At 50.5% G+C, this 21,091-nt stretch overlaps 1 protein-coding gene across 1 annotated transcript in view; it reads right to left on the bottom strand.

Annotated features, from left to right (window-relative positions):
• Positions 1 to 21,091, bottom strand: part of SLC4A4 (solute carrier family 4 member 4) — a 190,909-nt gene that overhangs the window by 23,248 nt on the left and 146,570 nt on the right. Inside the window, exons 13-17 of the mRNA XM_050896615.1 lie at positions 15,868 to 16,001; positions 10,847 to 11,118; positions 6,372 to 6,420; positions 2,215 to 2,242; positions 1,859 to 2,047 (exon numbers count right to left, since the gene is read on the bottom strand). Coding sequence (XP_050752572.1) covers positions 1,859 to 2,047; positions 2,215 to 2,242; positions 6,372 to 6,420; positions 10,847 to 11,118; positions 15,868 to 16,001 — 672 coding nt within the window. The remainder of the gene's footprint in view (positions 1 to 1,858; positions 2,048 to 2,214; positions 2,243 to 6,371; positions 6,421 to 10,846; positions 11,119 to 15,867; positions 16,002 to 21,091) is intronic.

The following is a 21,091-nucleotide window of genomic DNA, read 5'->3' as shown; positions in this document are numbered from 1 at the left end:
TGATGTCACGTTCGACAGCAGCCAACAACCACTGGTATGGAGACCTAGTTCCTCTGCAGCGGTGTCTGAAGACACTGTTCAGGATCAGCTTCCAATATTAACAGATACTGAACACTTACAAGTAAACCTAAAAAAATAGTGACTTTTTTTAGACATATAGAACATTGTCTCCTTCTGTTTGCCTTCTGATCTCTGATTCTTTAGGGTCCACACACGCGTGTTTTTCTATGCAGGGCTAGAGACTGCTTTTTTGACATGAGTCGAGCTACTCGTGTTACCACAGGATTCCTAAGGTATGTGGCTTTAACAGAAAATACTGTGTTATCCCCACAGTCCATTCTTTTAACATAACTGATTTTGCAACGCAGATTAAAAAAAGATGGGAAAGGGAAGAAACGGTATTTTACACCAGACCATGGAAACAGGCACAAACTTCCCTTTAAAAGCCGGGAAGACCCAAACTTCCACGACAGATGAGATGTTCTGTACGACTGGCAGAGATTACATCGTTTTCTGTTCAAGTCATAAATCAACCTGAACAGACAGGAGAACAAACTAGGCTTCTCAGCGAAATCCTCAGCATGCCCTAAGAGCGCAACTCTCCTGAAGTCACTGGAATATGACAACTTAAAGCTGCCACTGGTCAGACCCCGAAATTTAACTGGGCAGGACCCACTGTGCTTGTCTGTAACTGTGTGATCTTTTCAGAGCTGTTGTTCCTTCCAGGTTCCCTGGGTTCACGTGGTTACCGATAAATTGAGCTGCATTCCAGCCCGGATGGAATTTGTTTCCTTTTTATTAAAAATAATAGAAGTTCAATTGTAACGCAGCAGAACAGTAAACATCCACGCAGGATAAATCCCCGTGTGTCAGAATGCCAAAAACAAGGTCGGGGGCGGGGGGGGGGGGCCAGGTCTCATAGAGGAACACGGCTTCGGCACACACGGAAACCGCCGGCTCGCACGTGTCTTGTGGTAACTTTAGTCGGGGAGACAAAACAAGCCGAGGTGCATGTAAGCTGGCTGCCAGTCTGAGCAAAATCTTGTTTAAATCCATGCTGAGGTCGTTCGGGTCGTCCTTATTTTGCATCTGATCCTCAGAGAAGAAAGGGAATTTCTGCTTTAGGTCCCTACCGTAACAGGTAGACCAGGCACGGACTGTAGTCGAGTTCAACGTTTTTGCATGGATTTCTGATTATTTCAAACGCTACGTGATAACGTCAAAGATGTGTCTCTGTTCTCCTGTTCTGTACGGACAGCTCGCTGTACGGACAGCTCGCTTACCCGCTTTTACTCGGTGACAAAGCAAAGGGCTTCTTTTGGCCTCCCCAAATACTCCCTGCGGCTATAAGCAGGGAGACTTCTGACACAACGGTTACGAGCCCCTTTTGGTCGTTTGATTTCCATCGAACGGCCACGCATCCTACCCCAGAGTCAGTACCTCACACTAAGCTGTGTATCTGACGCTGAAATGGCCAGCTGAAACTATATACGCCTGACGGACTCTTCTGATTTCTTAAGGCTGATAAACTACACCATTGCATATCTCAGCTTGGAAGTATTGTCTTCAGCACCTTTAAAATCACTGCCGCATCCCCACGACAGCTTACGGCTTATTTTGGCCCTGCTGCTGCCTTACCCGTGCCCTCCAGAAACGGTGAGAGAGTGACAGCTAAGCCACCCCAGCCATCCCTTCGTTAACCAGCGCCATGTTTCTATCTCAACCAAAGCAGCCTGGCTTCCCTGCAAAGCGTTTCTCCCTGTGCGCGTGTGTGACAGCTATACCAAAAGGCAGGCTGATCTTTGCACTCTGAACGAGTAAAGAACCAGACTGCTAGGGGGGGAAAGGAGATACTTACAGTGGTTGGAAAATAGCGACTGGTCTTGAATTTCTTCAGGGCCATGGAGCAGGTGTAAGTGCCGAAAAAGAGGATGAAAGACATGAGGGTGATGTCAGGGACATATTCACAGTTGTTGCCCACAAGTTGCCCTCCGTATCTCAAGCACTCCTTCGTTGTCAGAGACGACCAGTCAATGGTGGTGTTGTACTGCAGGAAAAAAAAAAAGAGAACATTTCCATAAAGCTGTGCATAAGCTGCTCACGCTAGGACAGGAACGGGGACAGAGCATCAGGAAAAATACTAGGAGGAGAAGGGAGGCACGGCGCAGAGGCTAAAAATCCCTGTGCTTGTGCACAGACAGAACGGATTTTAACCTGGACAGAGGATGATATTACCTGTGAACTGAGGACAGTCTGGCCCTCGGAAAGAAGACAGAGATCTTTTGACCTCTTCTGTGGTCTGCCAGACGTGCTCTGCGTTTTCTCCAGTGGAAAGGCAATGTTGGAAACCTCACGCAGAAGCTGGAGTGGCCTGAGACCACCTCTACGCCCGCTCCCCGCTCCTCGTTCACTGCAAGCAACACCAAACCCAAACCCGCTTCTCTCGGATCAAGACCAGCGCTGTTTCCACAGCAGAAAAGTCTCCCTCCTCGCCCTTTCTAGAAACAAGGCTTGAGCTCGCCTAACACCCGCTGGCAGCTTCTGCACGCACAGCGCCGCACCGCAGTTACTGGGTGTCCTTCTGACGTGCTCCGAGCACCTCCACCATGCAGTGCCGCTCGCCCTGGGCTAAAGGACGGGGTGCTACGCCGGTGAAGGCTGAGGAACCGTGCACAGGACACGGCCCTGCTGCTGAACGAGCTGATCTGGTCTTGCGGTGCACGCAGAGTTCAGCTCTGGGATCCTCCTGTGTGTCTTGTAAAAGCCATCAGTTTATGCACGCCAGACGTGCAAAGAAAAATCCGGCGCACGCTGTAAATATTCAACGTTAAGTCCAAGCAAACCTCAGGACTGTGAGACCATTTTCCCGCTGCTGTCTGACTAAAAGGGGGTCTGCAATATATTTAAGGTGTTCTTTAAGGTTACGACTGCGTGCGTGGAGAGCTGTTCAGAGACGGTGGAGCTGTAGCTGCAGAGCACCACTCTCCCCTGAGTGCAGGGAAAGCAACCGGACTTCGCAGAGGTTTTGCCTGTCTGCTGGAATTTAGCTTGTAGTGGTAGGTTGCAAATGGGTTGTATAAATCTCAGGAAGCACTGCTCTTCCACACCGCTGGAGTTACCAAAATCCCCTCCGTTTTAAAGCAGTCGGAAGGATGCTGAGGTTCAGCTTCCCTCTCTGCTATAGCCCTGCGGAGCCCTCCAGCCCCAGCCCCAGCCTGCCTTCCCCGCGGCACTGACGCGGCGCCGGGGCAGAGCAGGACTCTGCCCAGCCGCTAAAACCTGCCCGTAGCTGCAGAACCGTCCCAGAGCACCAGCTCACCCCGCTGGGACTGAACCCAACGCCCCCGAATACAACGCTTTCCCTCGATTTCAGCAAGAGCTGAGGGTCTCTTCCGCACGGTCTTGCCAAAGAAGAACCTGCGCTTGAATTGCCTTTCATTGCTTCCGTTCTCATTTGAATACCCCGTTACTAACGATGACGGACTGGGATGGCCAGACGGGGAGGCACTATTTGGATTTCAGCTCTCGTGGCGGAACCCAGAGCCGCACAGGACATGTTAGATGATCATCTGTTTGCTAACGCTTGTGGTGAAGCAGAGCCTGAGGAAGGGGCTTGTCCCCTCCCCGCACAATTCATAAGCACGTCAGCGCAGGGACGAGGACAGAACAAACCCAAATGCAGGAGAGGCCAAGAATGTAAACGTGCATATATATAGCGAGGCTGTTCTGCGTGTGCACAGAGAGCGCTTGTCTGAGGGGAGAGTGGGAATGCAGAGAGTATACGCTAACACCAAGGAAAATTTAAAGTATTTTCAAGTACCTACAGAATTCTGTCAGTCTAGGGAGTTTTAGAATCACTTTGTCTCTGCTCCTCCTTTTCTGCACGAAAACCCCAATGAAGGAAACCATAGTCCCGGGAACCATGGCATCAGAGAGAAAGAATATTTTAAAATAACTCAAAATTAATAAATCCATAGAGAGGAAAGAGTATTTTACTCCAAATAGTTCAGTTATAGAGAACTTAGCGCAAATGTGGGCACAGATTAATTCAGGCAATTTACCAGAAAAAGGACATTCTTTAGGCAAAAGTGCAAGATAACCTTTTGTTTATAAGCGACATTTTCAAGTAGGGGAAAAAAAAAACGCTAACGTATATTAGAAAACTTGACAATATGTAAGGTACTCGCTGAAGGCAAAAGGTTCACGCCCTCACGTTGCGTCTGTTAGTATCTTGTTCACGTGTGTACGTCGAAAAATACATCACATACGCCTCCAAACTGGATGCTGACCAAGTGGTGGTGGGAAGCTGCACGTAATAAACTGCTGCTTCCTCGGCAAATGTTGTGAATCCCAAGAGCTGAACTGACATGTGATTTTCCTGATGGTTGTGGCAGGGGAAAAAAAAAACAAACCCAACAACAAACCCCCCAGCTCCGTGGTGTTGTTTGACAAGGTGCTGCCGCATTTGCTCCCTCAGCACTGTCTCTCTCCGCGGCATCAAGCAGCGGCACTTTGTCCCTCTTCAACAGGATTTCTGCAGAGCCGCCCCGACTGCTAACTTCAGGATGGCAACAGAGGGGAGAGTGAACGTGGCTTTCAAAGCAGGGAGATAAACTAAAACAAAAAAAACAAACCCACAAATATTTGGGGGCGTATTTTATGTTTCGTGATTTTACGTCTACAGAAATAAGCACCGGGGAGTGTTCAAGAGGTAAGAGTACCGCTTGGGGTATCAGAGAGCAGAAAGAAGACGGCATCTCTCTTCTTTGGGAGACCCCTCAGTGTGATCTTGCTTCGTCCCCCTGCCAACTGCCCGGCAGGATATGCGTATGGGGCTGCTCTTCCCGTTCCCAACACCCTCGCCACGTGTCCCCAGCCACTTGTTTTGCTTTGAAACTCTAAGGCATCCAAAAAAGGGGCCTGGAAACAGAGCTGAGCTCTGCGCCCCGGGCTGGCTTCCCCGGCGGGGACCAGGGCTAAGGCAGAGCATCCTACGGGGAGCGCACGGCCCCTCGGCTCTTTTCAAAATCAGGCGGAGAGACAGAGCCAGGACTGACGGGAGTCCCCTCCAGCCCCCACCGCGTTGCAGGAAGGGTGTTGCAAAGCAGGGTTTTGGGGGAGGAGGGCTGAGATGCCGAGAGGACAGTCCCAAGAAAGGACAGGCTGGAAACGCGACTCGTTGGGTTGCTCTCCCGTCTCCCAGCCTCGCTTCAGTTCTCTGCCTTCCTCCTAGGCATGCCTCCCCTCTCCCGAGGCTGACAAGCGAACGCTAAACCCACAAAACCCGAGAAGAGCCGTTCTTGTTAACGGAACAGAAGCGGCAACGGGGCACTCTTCTCCTGAGGGGTGGATGTAGGCGTCCTGATGGCTGGCGTTGTATCGGAGCTGGGGGCTGCTCATCACTTCCCCAAGGATTATTTTCTGTGGCGAGCAGCCGAACAAGGAGGCCCTCATTTCCAGCTACCTTCCAGAGGCAGCCAGCTCAGATGCTCAGGGACCGCAGCCAGCCGACGGAGGTAGGGCAGTGAAGAAGGCAAGGAGCCGTAAAGGGCACGCAAGGTGCAGCCTGGCTATCAGGAGTCCTCGCTTCTATTTCTTCACCCTGCGACCGACCCCCTCGGGGACCTTGGGCAATGCTCTTGCCTTCAGGTTCGTGTCTCACACTCCTAGTGCCTGGAGACAGGGTGCCCAGTTCAGAAACCGTTCCCTTTCTGCTGGGCCACTTGATGCCACGCAAGAGTGGCCACCACATGAAAAGAAACAGAGACGGGTAGGATCTGTATTCTTCAGCAGAAAGTTGTTATTCTGTGCCTCAACTTACTTCCCCTACATCAAACACAAATGCGTCTGACCCCATCGAGCTCCATTTCTTTCTCCTCATCGTCCAAAGCTCGCCACCGGAGACGAAATGTGGAAAAGCCAGGGTTAGCTACAGAACAATCAAAGAACGGGATGGAAACAGGACCTTGCAAAAGAAGGGCTGGCCACAACACTCCTACCATTACCGCCCTGGATCTGACTAATCCCCCGGGAGAACCATTTGCATCCTGCCAAGACGCACAGATGAGACTGCAAGAAAGTGGCCGCTATTAGCAAGGAATTAATATTACCAAACGGCGCACACAGTGTTCCGTACGCAGCACTACGAGAAATCCTCGGGGGAATCAAGCGAGCATGCCAAAAGGAGCAGGGTCACGTTTTCACAGTGCGACGGGCAACGGGGGAGCGTCAGCGGCAGGGTTTTCTTCATGCGATCAATTCCCGATCTATCGGCACGGCCCGGCAGAAATGCACGGCACTTAGGGACTTCACAGACCATACAATCCCTGCCCTCGCCAAGGGCACTTACCGTCTCGGTAGAGGAATACAACAGCTCATCGGCTGACGGCACCGGTGTCCTGTTAAATAACGAGCGATTAACTGCAAGAGAGGACAGAAAAAGGCATACCGTGAGCGCGGTGCCGAAACAGCTAGGAAGGAAAGCAAATTTCAACTATTAAATCATTTGTTAACTCCATCAAACTGCTTGCGATCTCTCTGCTCGAGGGAAGCGAGTCAAAAGTATTGTTTCAGAGTGACTCAAAAGCATCAATCATCAATCACTCAAAAAACGGAAAGAAAAGGCTAAGAGGAACATAGTTCAAACCTAACTGGGGTTTTTTTTGGAGTTCATTGTAAAAAAAAAAAAAATATAGACAAACAGACAGACCACATAATATGTGATGGTTTTGCAATATTTTTCTAACAATTTCTGGACTAAAATAAATATCCATATAACACTCCTAATTATTAATTTAAAATTAATGCACAACCCCACAGATACCCAGAAAAGAAAAATGCATTTCAGAACCCAGCACAAACACATTTTTTGAGTTTAAAAAAAAAGATAAAGAGTAATTGAAATCAACAGGATGGATGTGATTTCTTTGAAAGAGGGGCAGCGCTCACTGTGACAATGATACATGGTTTCCTTTTGTTTTCATGGGATTAGAAATCCTTTATTTGAAATGTTGTTTAGAAATGCAATCCTTCTTGAAAGCAGGCTTGTCAGCTATGTCCTCATGTTTTATTTAGGTTTTGCGTGTACTTTTATGTCTGACAAGAATAAGTTGTATTAAAGTATTGCATAGCTCACATTTGTTTAGCGGGAGAGTAAGTGCATTTGTCTTTTATAATACTGAAATCATACTAGGGTCTAAATAAGCAGTAGGACATCTTTATATGTAGGCGATCTTTCCGGGGCCCTTGACAAGTAAGATCTCATGGATTTTGCCGCGCCTCGAAGCATTATTGCAGATTTTGCCACCGGCACCTTCCTCGCGACGGCAGGGATCTCTTTGGAAAGGCCTGCTCCTTAACCCCGGGGGCAACGCCCGAGCGCGGAAACTCTGCCGAGCTGCAAGCCACGCTGCGAGGACGGAGCCGAGCCTGCAAAACGATGCAGTCCTTTTCTTGAGAGGTCAAGGTTGAGAAGAGATAATCAACGTCTCTCTTAGAGCGCTTTACGTTCTTTTCTCAGCATCTCCAATCACGTCCAAACCCTCTCGGTAGGCTTGACAGATGAGGTAAAAGGGCTTTTGCACGGAGCAGCTTGTCGCCTCCGAGCAGAAACACGCAAGGCGGCCAGTTCCGCAAGGGTCTTCGCACTGTCACGTCAGCGCCCCAAAACTGCACGGAGCAGAGAGCAGCAAGTTGCAATCTTCTAGGCCCCCAGTCCCCTCCGCTGCGGCTGTCGAGCCCCCTCGGCATTCAAGCACGCTGCCCTGACGCTGTGCTTTTGGCTAAGCAGTTGCTACGTGGATGCTCTTGCTCCTGCAAGCGGATGGAGCGTGGGTTTGGCTGCCGGCTTTGCCTTTTAACTTCTTGACTCACGTTATAAAACGGTGCGTGTTTGCTCCGAGACACAGACTGGAGGTGCAAGGATCAAAGGGAAGTCCCCGCGGGACACATGAAGTAATTATCACCGGAGCACGCAGAAATCCTGTCGCCGATTTCCAAGGCATTATTTTCAGGTCCAGCGGAAAGCGTGGTGGGGCTGGCGAGACGCTGCTCCCCGGCTTTCTGAGGCCCCTGCGAGTGGGAGCGCGGGCAGAGCCCACTGCAGGAACCAAGCGACGCAAGCTAAGGGCCGATGCAAAAACTCTGGAGCCGAATCTTAATGACACAGAGATTAAAACCCACAGTAAAAAGCCTGAATCAGAGTACGAGGGAAGAAGAGTCAGCGTCACCTGTGGCGTGACAAAAATCAATAAAGCTTTACCTGCACTTGCTCTGCTAATCTTTTTATTCATTTTTATTCCATTTCCTGATGCGCGAGAGAAAGCTTGCAAACTTTCAGGGGAGGAAATGTTAGCACAGAGGATAACTGCTGCAAGGCCTTGCAGCCTTGAGCTTTGTTTCAAGGACGTTCACTACACTGCTGGGATCGCACCTTGCTTCGGGTTAAGCTCAGATCTCCTCGCTTATCTTCTGCTGGGCCATTTTCCTCAGCGTATTCATCCAGAGCCAAAGGACCAAGAGCCCACCCAGCTGCCGGGGCACAATTCCCCCTTTCTCCGAGCTCCCCCTGGTCACTGACGCCATCCTGAGCAGCTAGCAAACATCCCAGAAACGCAAGGATGATACTCTGCCTCTACTTTGCCATCTTATATAGGGCTTTAAAAAAAAAAAAAAATGCAGGACGTGGAGAATAAGGCCACTTACGTTTAGCGAGCAAAATGTTACGGACTGACTCCCGTTGCATGGCTATCAGCATGTACACAGAGCAAGGCGCTCTCTTTAAAAAGGAGCAAACTCAGAGAGGCTGCAGAGCCCCTTCGTGAAAGTGTTTGGCTTAGGCTCTTTCCCGGCTGTTGCTCGCTGCTTTGCTGCCGATTTACTGTTGCGTGGTAAGAGAGAAAATCTCCTCTGGAGCTGTGATGAGCAGCTGATGTAGAAACCTGTTTAGCGAAGGAGCAGGAATGAAATCTGTGCCGCCTTTTTCTCAGGGATGCTGGCTGGGTTTATGCAGAGGCACAGTTATACGGACACGCGTATCGGTGTGTTTCAGACGTGTGAAAGGCCGAACTGTCAGCGTCACGACTGACATGCTAGCAGCTATTTAACAGGCCACTTGTTCCTCTGGACAATCCCTTGCTTCTCTGCATCAAATGCACCGTGGAAGGACAGGCCACCAAGCAAGGGATGAGAACAGCCAAAGGACCCAGCTAGTGCCGCTTGCTCTGCTGATACTGTAACCCCAGCGCTTGCTGCTTTACCCACAGAAGCCTCAAATTATTTTTTCAGCTTGTCCTGGACTGAGTTTAAATACGGGATCGCCCTGTTAGCTGCTCCGTTCCCAGGCAGTTTGCTCTTTCCAGCCTTCTCCCTCAACTTCGGCAGCTTCTGAAGCACTGGCCTTCGTGCCCGAGGTGCCACAGACTCACGCGGATCTGTGTCGGACAGCTTGGTGTGGCTGGAGCCGAGTCCCAGAGGGTTACCCGGACAGATTGCCGTCAGCACCTCCAGTACTATCTGCTCGCTCCTCCTCTTCAAGTTTTATTCAATGCTACTTGAAAAACTAAGGGAGAAGCATTTGGAGATGACGACGATAAGGTCATCTTTACCCTCTGAAACACAGACTTGGCGAAGAGGGAAATCGGATGAAAAGAGAACGGCGGCAGCGAGGGTTTGTGAACTTGATCAAACCACACACGCTGATCCTCCCCTCGCTTGCGTACAAAGGTAAAGACCAGCATTGTCTTGCTGGGCACAAATCTCTCACGAAATAACGTGTGGGCTTCTGCCACGTGGTCCGTTTCCTCTACACATGCCAGCTGTACCACCACGGTTGCCCTGGGCACTGGGTCCGTGCGTAGGCGTTTAGATGGGAAGCGGAGACTTTCCATTCGGCATTGACCGTTCCCCGTCGTCCTAACTCCGGAAAAGAAAACGCCCTGCCATTCAAATGGAAGCAGAACTAGACCAACGTCCAAGTGCTTGCAGAGATCTTACATTTAATAACGAACGTCAGCGCACAGCTCCGAGGGATCCAGCTCCCGACACCTTTTGCACAGAGGCAGCTAGCAGCAACCAGAAGCTTTTCCTGTTTGACAGGTACGTCGAGATAACCTGAAGTTTACTTTGAGCTCAAACCAAGTTTCTTACTCACTCCGCATTGTTTGAAGGATCCTAGGAGCGGTCACAGCTTCCTTAATGGTACGAGCCAGCATACTTCTGTTTGCATTTGGGTTTGGTAACCTTTTGTTCCCTGTCGCGTTGCCAGATCTATACGTATGCTGGCTATAACTGCCTTGCAGCCCACGCTCTAGGGATAGGCTGAACTCTTGGATATACTTCCCTTGTGCTCTAGCGAGGCACTGTTTGTGCTTTTTCCGCTCATACACGCAGCCAGGAGGTGGAAAACCACCCGTGTCTGGGTAACGCCCTGAATAAATCCAGCTCCTGCCCTTGACAAAATGGCACAGCGGATACCAGGAGTGACCCGAGCACCACGGCAGTGACCTGGCCACCGCTGCTGCCCCTTCGCAGGCTTCTCAGAGGAATGCCGTTCAGAATTAACGGCCACAGGGATGCACGGAGACAAGGGTACAGAGACAGCTTCTTCACTGGCAACGATGCTCACATGAGGAGTCCCGGGAAGGTCGGCTATAAAGACATTCCCGTTGGCACGTAGGTTGAAGTTCACCCTTCAGCTTCAAAATAAGGCTAAGATAGGCTAGCTAAAGACACCTGATAAAGAAAGATTAATCGACCTGTTTCTTATCTGGACTGCAGCACAATAGAAAAAGAAAGCAAATGCAATCTCCTATCTGCAAATTGGAGAGCTAATTAAACATTCTCTTACCTGGATCTAAAGGTTCACAGGCACAAGAGTAATGCGTGATATAGTCCACCTTGAACTCCGAGTTGATCGGGTAATGATCTGCCAGCTTGATCATCTTCTTGAAAGCATCGTAAATGAAGATGAAGCTAATAAGGGAGGAGAAGCCTTCTTCGGTGAAGCGGGTGAAGTACTTGACGAGGAAGCTGGCATCGGTAGCGACGAGAATGAGACACTGGAAGGCTGACCAAAGGCCGATCCAGAGACGAAACTCCAGGTAGTCAAAACCATTGTCTCTGCAACAACACAGGGGTGGCAGGAAGGGAAAACATCGGGGTTAGATAAATGCACGCAGGATCGCGACTTCCCAGTGAGAAGCGGTGAAGGCACAGCCTCTGGGACCTGTGCTCGTTTAGACTCAATGGAGAGTTCCCCAGAGCTAAGCTCTCCATTTTCAAGCCAGCCAACTCCATAAATGTATGCGGTGCAATTTAATAGCAGTGGTAGAAAAGCATGGAGAAGTGATGGCTCTTGCTTACGCCTCCACTAATAAATGTTACCAGCGAATTCAAGCTCTTTCTAGGCTTCCCCGTAAAAATCCTCCCTTGGCAAACACGCACAGAGTTGTAAAGGCCCAAACATCCAGCTGTCCAGACCAAGGGCAGCTCAATGCCGACAGCTTTCCACCAGCAGAAGACTTACTTAACCACAGGCTCACAAATCTCCTTCAGAAAAGCCATCTCCTGCCAAGCCTCACACTCAGGAGCCTGCATTTCCATCTCTCTGGCCCTTGCGCTATCTGCAGAAATCGAAACATCAGCAGGAGAAGATCAAGAAGTACAAAGCAGAAGACAACAAACCGTGGTGCTGAGGACGTGGCAGGCTGTGGGGAATGATGGAGGGAACGGCGTCGCTCCTTCCCGGGAATTTTATTTGTCCCCTTGTTTGCTGCTCGAGGCTGCCATGCCCTGACGGCGCGGAGTCCAAAGGCAGGCTTTTAGGACCGAATAAATGTGAAAAGGGAACACGGGAGCAGATAAGGCCCTGCCAGGGAGGTTACTGCCTGCTCTGGGGAAGGGAGCGGGAGGCGGCGGGGCCGGCAGCCCCAGCCAGCCGGTCTTCCCTGGAAGCCTTGCAGTGTTGAAGGGCAGAGGAGGAAGGGCAGTTTCTGTGGAAAGTCTCAGAGCAAAGTCTCTAACAGCGTCGGAAAGCTCTGGGGAGGGGATGGGGCCCAGGACTTGATCCCTTCCTTCCCCCAGCTACATCAAGCGTTGCAAGAAAAGCTGAACGTCTCTCCCTGTGAGCCTGCCTTTAAATAAAAAGCAGCAAAAGCTGTCTTCAAGACACCTTAGGGATGCAGGCTACACCAGATAACCACCCGCAGCTCTACAACGTAAGACCAGAAGAGCATCTTCAAGTCCTTCTCCAAGGCACGAGGGAGAAGGAGGTCGCTGGATTGCCCTGCGGCACAATCCCTCCAGGCCTGTTTGCGGCGAGAGGACAGGCGTGGGTCAGCATCGGCTCCTCCAGAGCGCCGTGCGTGCCTCAGGGAGGGCTCTGCTCCGAGCACCCGGCCTGGGTTTTAGCTCAGCGGCAAAACGCTCGGTAGGGTGCTTGCAACCTGGCAAACCCGGATGCCTTCAGAGCCGGTGCCACCATTTGCCCAAGCCCCCACTGCAGATGGGCTCCCTCAAACCTCGCGCAGTAATAGTGGCCTCACGTCTCCTGCATTCACCCGCAGGCGGCAAACCTCGCAGCAGCTCTGCACGGCGCGCCCCGAGCACCTAGTCCCACCGCCAGCAGCAATCCTGGCGACAGAGGGCTCGAGGGCAATTTTCTAGTGCACGGTATAAAACTGCAGAGCGGAGAAGAGAAGAGCACCTCAACGTGGGGGGACTACAACCTCGTGGCTGTAAAATGGGAGAAAAGGCTGCAGACCAGGCAGGGTGCCAGTTAAAGGCTTGCTGCTGGGCAGCGTCACGCAGTTCTGGAAGGATCCTGGGTCGGACGTCAGGTAGGCTCAAGACAGGGTCAGGTATCTGCACACAAACCAAGCCTCTGCAAGGCTTTCTCCTTATCGTAGATAAACATCTCAGGGAGGGCTGCAGCCTTCTCACACTGAGAGTCTGACCTGGAAGAGGGGTAAGGAGCAAGGAAGAAACAAAGTGCCGATTTAGAAAAAGAGAAGGGGAAAAAAAAAAACCCAAACCAAAAATAAAAGACCCCAGTGACAACTCTCTGAAATATCCGGAGTCAGTGCCTCAGAGAGCAGGAGCTGCCATCCATCTGACCGAGTGGGGAGAAGACGGCTGGCAGAAGCCCAGATGGCATCCTGACTGCAGACCATTGAAGAACTTCAAAAGGTTTTAAACTATTTTTTTTTTTTTTTACCCCTCAAAGTCCTGCAGCACTTCTGAAGCTCGCAGAGCAAACGAAAAAGCACAGGACATTTCACATACACAATACAACAGGCTAAGTCCTTTTGCCGTGATTAATTTTCTTTCCGAGGTCTCCGGAGGGGAAACTTTCCCAACAGCCTGCTTTTGCGGCTGGCAGGCAGAAGGGCTGGGGTCCTGCTTTCCTGGGATGCCCAGCGCTCGCTTCCCGCCTCTTCCAGCTCGGAAACCCAGACTCATTTCACAATGGGCATCGGAGAAGCTCTGCACAGGAGCAGAGCTCACTAGCTGCGATGCAAGTTGACCCGGGGTGGCCTGTAGCATCGACCCACTCTGCCGGCAACACGGCGAACGCCGCTCTTGCAGGCACCCAAAGGGTGCAGGGCTGGGTACGGGAGGCTTTTTTAGATCTCTCTCCATACACACACACACGCGGAGTCGAACTTTAAATGAATCGGTAGACGGGGAGTCTTTCTAATTTTGCTCCCAGCAGGGAACAGGGTGTTGTGAATATGAACAACCACAAATGCATTATTGAAAAATCACAGTACTTGATTCCAATTTCCTTGTGAGAAAGACTCCCTCGAAAAATCCTGCCATTCTGCTCCAGCAGGTTGTTAGGACAATAGCTTTTATAACCACCACCTCCTCCTCGGGTTAAAAATAACCACCTTCCCCCTCCCAAAACCGTACAAAGTGTTTTTCCATCTCGCTTTTTTCCTTCCGCGTGCTGCACCTGGGCTTTGACCCGCCCGCCACATGCAAACAGCTATCGCAAGTCTATTCCTGATTTTATTCATTTATTCCAGTCAAAGAAAGAAAAGACAAGTGCCCCCCTCTTGCTCTGCTGCGGAGCTCTCACCGGCCGGCAGCTTCCAGTTTCCCTCCCCGGGCTAGTCTAATTTTCTCTCCATTTTTTCTTGCCTCCATCCCTCCCTGCCTGTGCTCCGGGGGCGGTTGGGGAAGAGACAGGCTCAAAGCCCGTCTCCTCTGCCCCTCTTTGGCAGGACTGAGGAGACCGTGCCGAGGAGAGCGGCAGTCCCAGGGCCAGGCAGGAGGGGAACCGCGTTGCATTTTGAAGGCGCAGGTCGTCTCTCCACGGCATCCTCGACTCCAAGATGAACTTCTCCCCGGCTTGGTAGGAATACGGCTCTCTCTACCAGCAGTCAGAGCGCGCTGCGAGGCCGTTCAGGCTTCAAACCCAACAGTACTGATCATAAAATAACACCAACTTGGACAAAGCAGCAGGAGAATCAGAGCCTGCCCGTTTCATCCTGCCCTGCGCTGTTTTCACAGACACGGCTCACGCTGCCACAAGTATTATCAAGTGAGTTAAGTAACGAAATTAAATCACCTCACTCCAAAAGAGTCCAGCGTAGCACTGCGTATGTGGGACCACATGTAAATATACTGCCTGCCTTAGCAGAAGCTCTGCACCTCAAAAGTCTTCTCCCACATGTAGGGTATTCACAGGAGAGACATGATTACGTGCTCTCAATTATTCCTGAGTAACTACCCACAGAGATTAAATACAACGAGGAAGGAGATACAATTAAACAACCGAACATATACCATGTCTCCTGCCTTATTGCAATCTGCGGCCACGTTCAGCTTAATAATTCAATAGACCTTTTCTAAAAATAACCACCAACGGCCAAAGAGCTGTTCCACATCACAGGCGACTGCTTTTGAAAGGAAGCCTAGTAATGCCTTAACTCCAAAAGCTCTTGCTTTTGTGTGCTGAAACACAAGTCTTTCACAACTTGCAGTGCTGGGAACACTCCCTGATGGGGGAAGGGAGGGCTACAAGTGATTTGGGGCGTTTTCTGTACAACCTAAAACGATCTCCTCGCAAAACACCGTCCAAAGTATCAGTACTACGTGGAAAATCACCAATGAGTATACACGTAAAATCACCAGTGAATATGCTGATTCCTTTAGGGATTCTCATTACATTTTGCCAGCCTTGCAGACGTGGGAATAGCAACTGAGAACACCTAACAAAATGGGCTCCCTTTAGCTCTGGGTGGGAGCTGTCATCGCTGCGTCAACATTAACGTGGGGGGGGGGGAGCAGAACCTCTTTATACCAGTTAAAAGGAAAAAAAAAAACCACCCAAAAACCAAGAGCATTTAATGCAGCAAAGCTCCACTGAGGAATTCTGGGGACAAACAGAGATCGATAGCTGTTGCTGTCATAGGTACTTTTGCTTTTATAAGTAACAGCGATTATTTCAAATGAGTACTGACTTAAGGACAAATCTTTGGTAACCTTGAGACCTGCGGGAGTTTGTTAGTGAAATCACCGAGAGCTGGATTCCTTTCTTTGCTCCTACGGGAAACACAGGCAGCGGCTGGGGAGGAACGGCACGCTGACTGTAACTAGTGCAAACCTCTCACCGAGGACAGACTTGGCCAAGAATTTCCAAGAGGCCCCAAGGAGATAGGCACCCACACACTGGGCAGCGCCCCGGGACGTGCGTGCCTGTGAGAATCCCCGATGGGATTGCACTGCCATCTCAACACGGAACAAAGAGATGTTTCCTTTCATGCACTAAATCCCCTCCTTCCCCACCGCTAGCCATCTCATTCCCTAGCTAGTATTTCATTAGTGTGAGACATTCCTCCCCTCCTCCCCTCCGGTACTTACTTGCTGAAATTAAAGAGAAGCCGTTCAAAGACAAGGACAGGTCCTGTGCTGCTCAAAATTGTGAGTGGCTGACCAGCAAAAAGGCAAAATATCGCGCCGGTGACTGCTGTGCCCAGAAAGCTCTCCAACACGCCCTACGGTAGACATAGGAGAGAAGTTAGTTCTACTGAATAACCCTTTCTATGAGCACTGTTGCAAGAAAAGGAGTAGTTACATCAGTGACCGGTCGTGTGCTCTATGCCGATACGTCCAAGACGAAGGGAAGACCGTCTTCTGCCCTCTCCTGCAGCCGCGCGCAAAGATGCGTTCGTCCCACACAATTCACGGTTACTCAGGATAACCACCAACCTCCCTTGTTATTTCTGAGGCCCAGAGTTTAATAACGCTATATTGTATTTTATATTCGCCAAGGGGAGGAGAGCGTTTTCAAAGACCACTGAAAGGATTTGCGAACCCTTTGAACGTCTCCCCCATCTTTGACAGTCAAGATACACGTTGGCAGGGCTCTTCCAACAGACACGGCAGAGCACGGCTGGAGGACAGCGCCGACATCCTCCACGACAACGCAGGGTGGGTGGGTTTTTTTTCTTTCTCCAATTGAGCAGACACTCTTTCTAGATAAACAAGATGCCTCTCCTTCAAGTAACTCTTTTAGTCAGGGAGACACAAACCAAACAAGGCTACTTCATCCCGCAGTCATGTGTCAAGACCCAAGTTCATCAGATGTCATCAACAAGTAATAAATTCCATATTTAACGGGCTCTACAATTACCTTTGGCAGAACAGCTTTGCTGGAGAAGGATAGAAGAGCCTGCTTGATGCATTCTTGGATTTTCACGTCCAGCTATAGCTGGACAATATCTGCTTTTAAAATGCAAAATGCGGATGAAATCTAAATGGCAGTACAATGTGCTTATTGACTGAGCGTGCATCCTTCTACAAAAATGGCAGAATTTGCTGGACCTTACCTCGTTTGCTCTTATGGAAACTCATCTGTTTACACTTGACTGCGTTTTAAAGGAACAACATCTACTGAATAAGACAGGCAGCCGTCAGCACCACCCTCTCCAGGAATACTTACCCAACAACCAGGGGCAGATTTAAGCACAGGCTTATGTGCTTCGTTGTAGCTGCGTCCGAATCAGCAGCCTCATTAATACCGCACGTGCTGAGCAACCAGCAATTAACGGCACATGCAGATCCTTCTTCCCATCCGTGACAAACCGCAGGGCTGGGGCTGCAGTTTTTCTGACTTAGCAGTGGTAACGCGAAGAATTTAAATGAAGTTTTGTGGCTCGCTTTCTTGGTAAGACCCAAGTTACTGTTTACGCTGAGGAAAGTATATTCATACTGTTCATACTACTATGTTACTATGTAGAGCGGGAGACTTTTTTTTTAATCTGCTAAATTACTAGCAGAACTTTCTCTACAGCAGTCATAAACCGTTTCTCTGGCCACAAACACGATCTCAAAATACCGGCGGTCAAGCAGTGTTATTGCTGGCTAACTAAAGCAGCAGCACGACAGCCGTGCAGAGAAGCAAAAGGCAAGGCAGGTTGCAAAGCCGCCTGTTCCTGACCCACGTTCAGTCGCTCGCCAATCTGGACAAGCTCCTGCGGAGTGGACAGGCACAACCTCGCCTTGGCAGGAGGTGACATCCTTGGTCTTTTCCGTTTCGAAGTGCTATGGGTGATGCCCATCACTAAGAGCCCCCGGCCCTTGCAGGGTTCAGCGCAAGGGAGATCTGCTTGCCGGGACGCCCTGCAGCCTTCATAGGAGGATTGCGCAGGTTTTTACCGGGGACGCGGACGGCGGCCTACCAGCCTTTGCTTGCTGCCTTTGGGGGACTTGGGAGGATGAGACAATTGCTCTCGGGGCAAGGAATGGCATTCGCCCAGCTGATCCCCTTCGCTCCTCCCGCATTACTCATGGAGAGGGCCCTTGCGGCCAGCGCATCTGGAATCTCTTTTCCCTGCATTCTTCCACGTGTCTGTAGCTAAGAATAGTGTCTTTTCTCAGAAACATAAAACTCCGAAGGGAGCTTTTAAAGAAACGTTGGCCACGTCAGGCTCTCTGGGGCAGGCAGCACGGGACGGATGATTTTTAGTGCCTGACCCAGCGGCAGTCACATAATTGTTTACAAGAAATAAGCAGCATGAACTGTGATGTGGTAGCCCCCAAAATACTGTTTTCTATGAGGACAAAAGGTCCGGGGGAAAACTTCTAGGTGCTGCTCCTCAGCTGGAGAAGCTGGCGTAACCTTCCCTCGCATTTCTGAGTATCAAGATTCAGTGCAGCTCACGCTCTGAGCTGTCTCACAGAAAACCACGCTTCCAAACTCTTTCCCACTGCAGGAATGCGCAATGGTTTGAGCAACACTTGACGTGAACCTGGACTCCGATCCCACGGAGCAGGTCCCTGGAACTTTGGGACGCTTCGCTCCGGCTCTGACGATACAGGGGCGTTTGAGCACGAAGAACGCACAATTTGGCTCTTCCGTTGAAAACCTGCAGTCAAAACCCTTGCCAGGCTCCCGCAGCAGCCAAGAGACCTAATGCCTTTTCAAACAAGGACGGTGAATAAATGTTTGTTGAAGGGAGACGGCAAAAGAAAAACCAGTTGTGCCCATACTCCCTAAACCTCTGATCCACCAGAGAACTGTTCAAAAAAACTGCTGGTACTTCAATTTTAAATCAGTACATAAATAAAACCCAGTAAATTCAACTGGTTGTTGTACGTGAGAAGCAAGTAAATGTCGAAGTGCACAAATTGGAAAATAATAGACGCCGTTTTCCTGCGTCGGGCCTTGGCTAAGTTATGACCTGACTGGAGGGATTTGGTTTTTCTAGCAACTCGGTGATGATTTTCCTGCGCTTTGCTCCGCTCCTGTCAACTGAAGCTGAATGGCAAAATGGCTCTGGGGAGCGGGCGGCCGGGGGGCACATCCACAGACACCCCCCACCACCACCGCCTTGCTGTCAGGGCTCTTCTCTGGCTACACCCCAACTCCCCCCTCGCTGAGCACAAACCCCTGAGAAGCGAGGGACAAAGCGTTCGGCCCGACTCGTGCGTTGGCTCCTGCTGCTGCTCCTGGACGTTTTGTCATTAACGGCTACGCTGTGTTTATATTTGCTGCAGAGCTTCCCCGTTCCCAGAGCGGTATTCTTATCTGCAGAGCATCAATGGTTTCCCTTTTCAACATGGAGAATAAATCACTGAGCTCAAAACAGACTGTTCCTGCAGCTTTTGTCTTTCTAGGGACTTTTTTTTTCCCCCGAGCAATAGGAAAACTCAGACTGGGTTTCATCTACTGCAGAAAAAAACTACGGACAAAAGGCAACCTGTGTTTTCTCTTCCTTCTATCTTCGCCCGCTCCCCATTGCGTCTCCCCTCCTACACAGCTCAGTGTCAGACATGCTTGGGTGAAATGAGACTGTCACGTTCAACAACTGAATACCATTTTAAATCAGAGGAAGGCCGCACACTTGGATATAATCCCATCGAGAAGGTTCGTGAGGTTCTGGGAAGAATAACCTCACCCCAGCATGAGAAGTATTAAACGCAAGACGTTTATGCATCAATCCCCGGCAGGTGGAAGACAGCAGAGGGGTCCCCCAGCAGCACAGGGATTATCGGCTCTTCTCCTGGAGGCCTACCTTCTTTCATCACCCCTCTCCTTTTTTTGCTGAGCGTTAAGAAACTATACTGTCGGTTTCAGTGGCAAAAAAATATTTGGCTGCTTGATAATAAATGTTCATGGGATACAAAGGTAACAGAAAAGACTTTTGGACACAATAAAGCGATGTCCAAGTGGAGAGCAGTGACGAGTGGCGTTCCTCAGGGGTCGGTGTTGGGACCAGCACAGTTTAACATCTTTGTTGGCGACACGGACAGCGGGATTGAGGGCACCCTCGGCAAGTTTGCGACGACACGAGCTGCGTGGTGCGGTCGACACGCTGGAGGGAAGGGATGCCATCCAGAGGACCTGGACAGGCTTGAGAGGCGGGCCCGTGCGAACCTCATGAAGTCCAACAAGGCCAAGTGCAAGGTCCTGCACATGGGTCGGGGCAATCCCAAGCACAAATACAGGCTGGGCGGAGAATGGATTGAGAGCAGCCCTGAGGAGAAGGACTTGGGGGCGTTGGTTGACGAGAAGCTCAACACGACCCAGCAATGTGTGTCTGCAGCCCAGAAAGCCAACCGTGTCCTGGGCTGCATCAGAAGAAGTGTGGCCAGCAGGTCGAGGGAGGGGATTCTCCCCCTCTACTCTGCTCCCGTGAAGCCCCCCGCCAGAGTACTGCATCCAGCTCTGGGGCCCCCAACATAAGAAGGGCATGGATCTGTTGGAGCGGTCCAGAGGAGGGACCACGAAGATGATCAGAGGGCTGGAGCACCTCTCCTGTGAAGACAGGCTGAGAGAGCTGGGGTTGTTCAGCCTGGAGAAGAGAAGGCTCCGGGGAGACCTTAGAGCAGCCTGCCAGTACCTAAAGGGGCCTACAAGAAAGCTGGAGAGGGAGTTTTTACAAGGGCAGGTAGCGATAGCACAAGGGGTAATGGCTTTAAACTGACAGAGGGTAGATTTAGATGAGATGTAAGGAAGAAGTTCTTCACTGTGAGGGTGGTGAGGTGCTGGAACAGGTTGCCCAGAGAGGCTGTGGATGCCCCATCCCTGGAAGCGTTCAAGGCCAGGTTGGACGGGGCTTTGAGCAACCTGGTCTAGTGGAAGGTGTTCCTGCCCGTGGCAGGGGGGTTGGAACTAGATGGTCTTTAAGGTCCCTTCCAACCCAAACCATTCTATGATTCTATGACTATGTGCACTAAATTTGGAATCAGGTACCATTTCGCCTTCCTCCCCCTACATTAAAGACTGTACCTCGTACAGATGCAGAGCAGAGAGACTTTGTTCTGCCACTCAGTGACAGAAGAGTGATGCTCACTGGTGGATCCTGGAGGCCTTTCCATTCTCTACTTCCATTTGCTATAATTTCTTTTTAACATCGTGCATCGTGCATTTGTTTGCATGACTGCTGCGGAGCTGAGTTTTGGAAGAGGTAAACTGTATTTGTACAGGGGAGGGGGCAGTTTGGCACTCCACCAGCTACTGAATCTTACTGTAGCCTGTAATTTATCATAGGGAAGTGTAGAGCTCCGGATAGGTGCCCCCTCTTTTCTCTGTTTGGTTTAATTAAACCCGCATAAATTAATGATTCATTGTCACTACGAG

The sequence above is a fragment of the Gymnogyps californianus genome, chromosome 4 (genome assembly GCF_018139145.2).
Source record: "Gymnogyps californianus isolate 813 chromosome 4, ASM1813914v2, whole genome shotgun sequence".
NCBI lineage: Eukaryota > Metazoa > Chordata > Aves > Accipitriformes > Cathartidae > Gymnogyps > Gymnogyps californianus.
The sequence above is the reverse complement of the archived record's forward strand: the minus strand, read 5'-3'. Positions and strand labels throughout refer to the sequence as shown.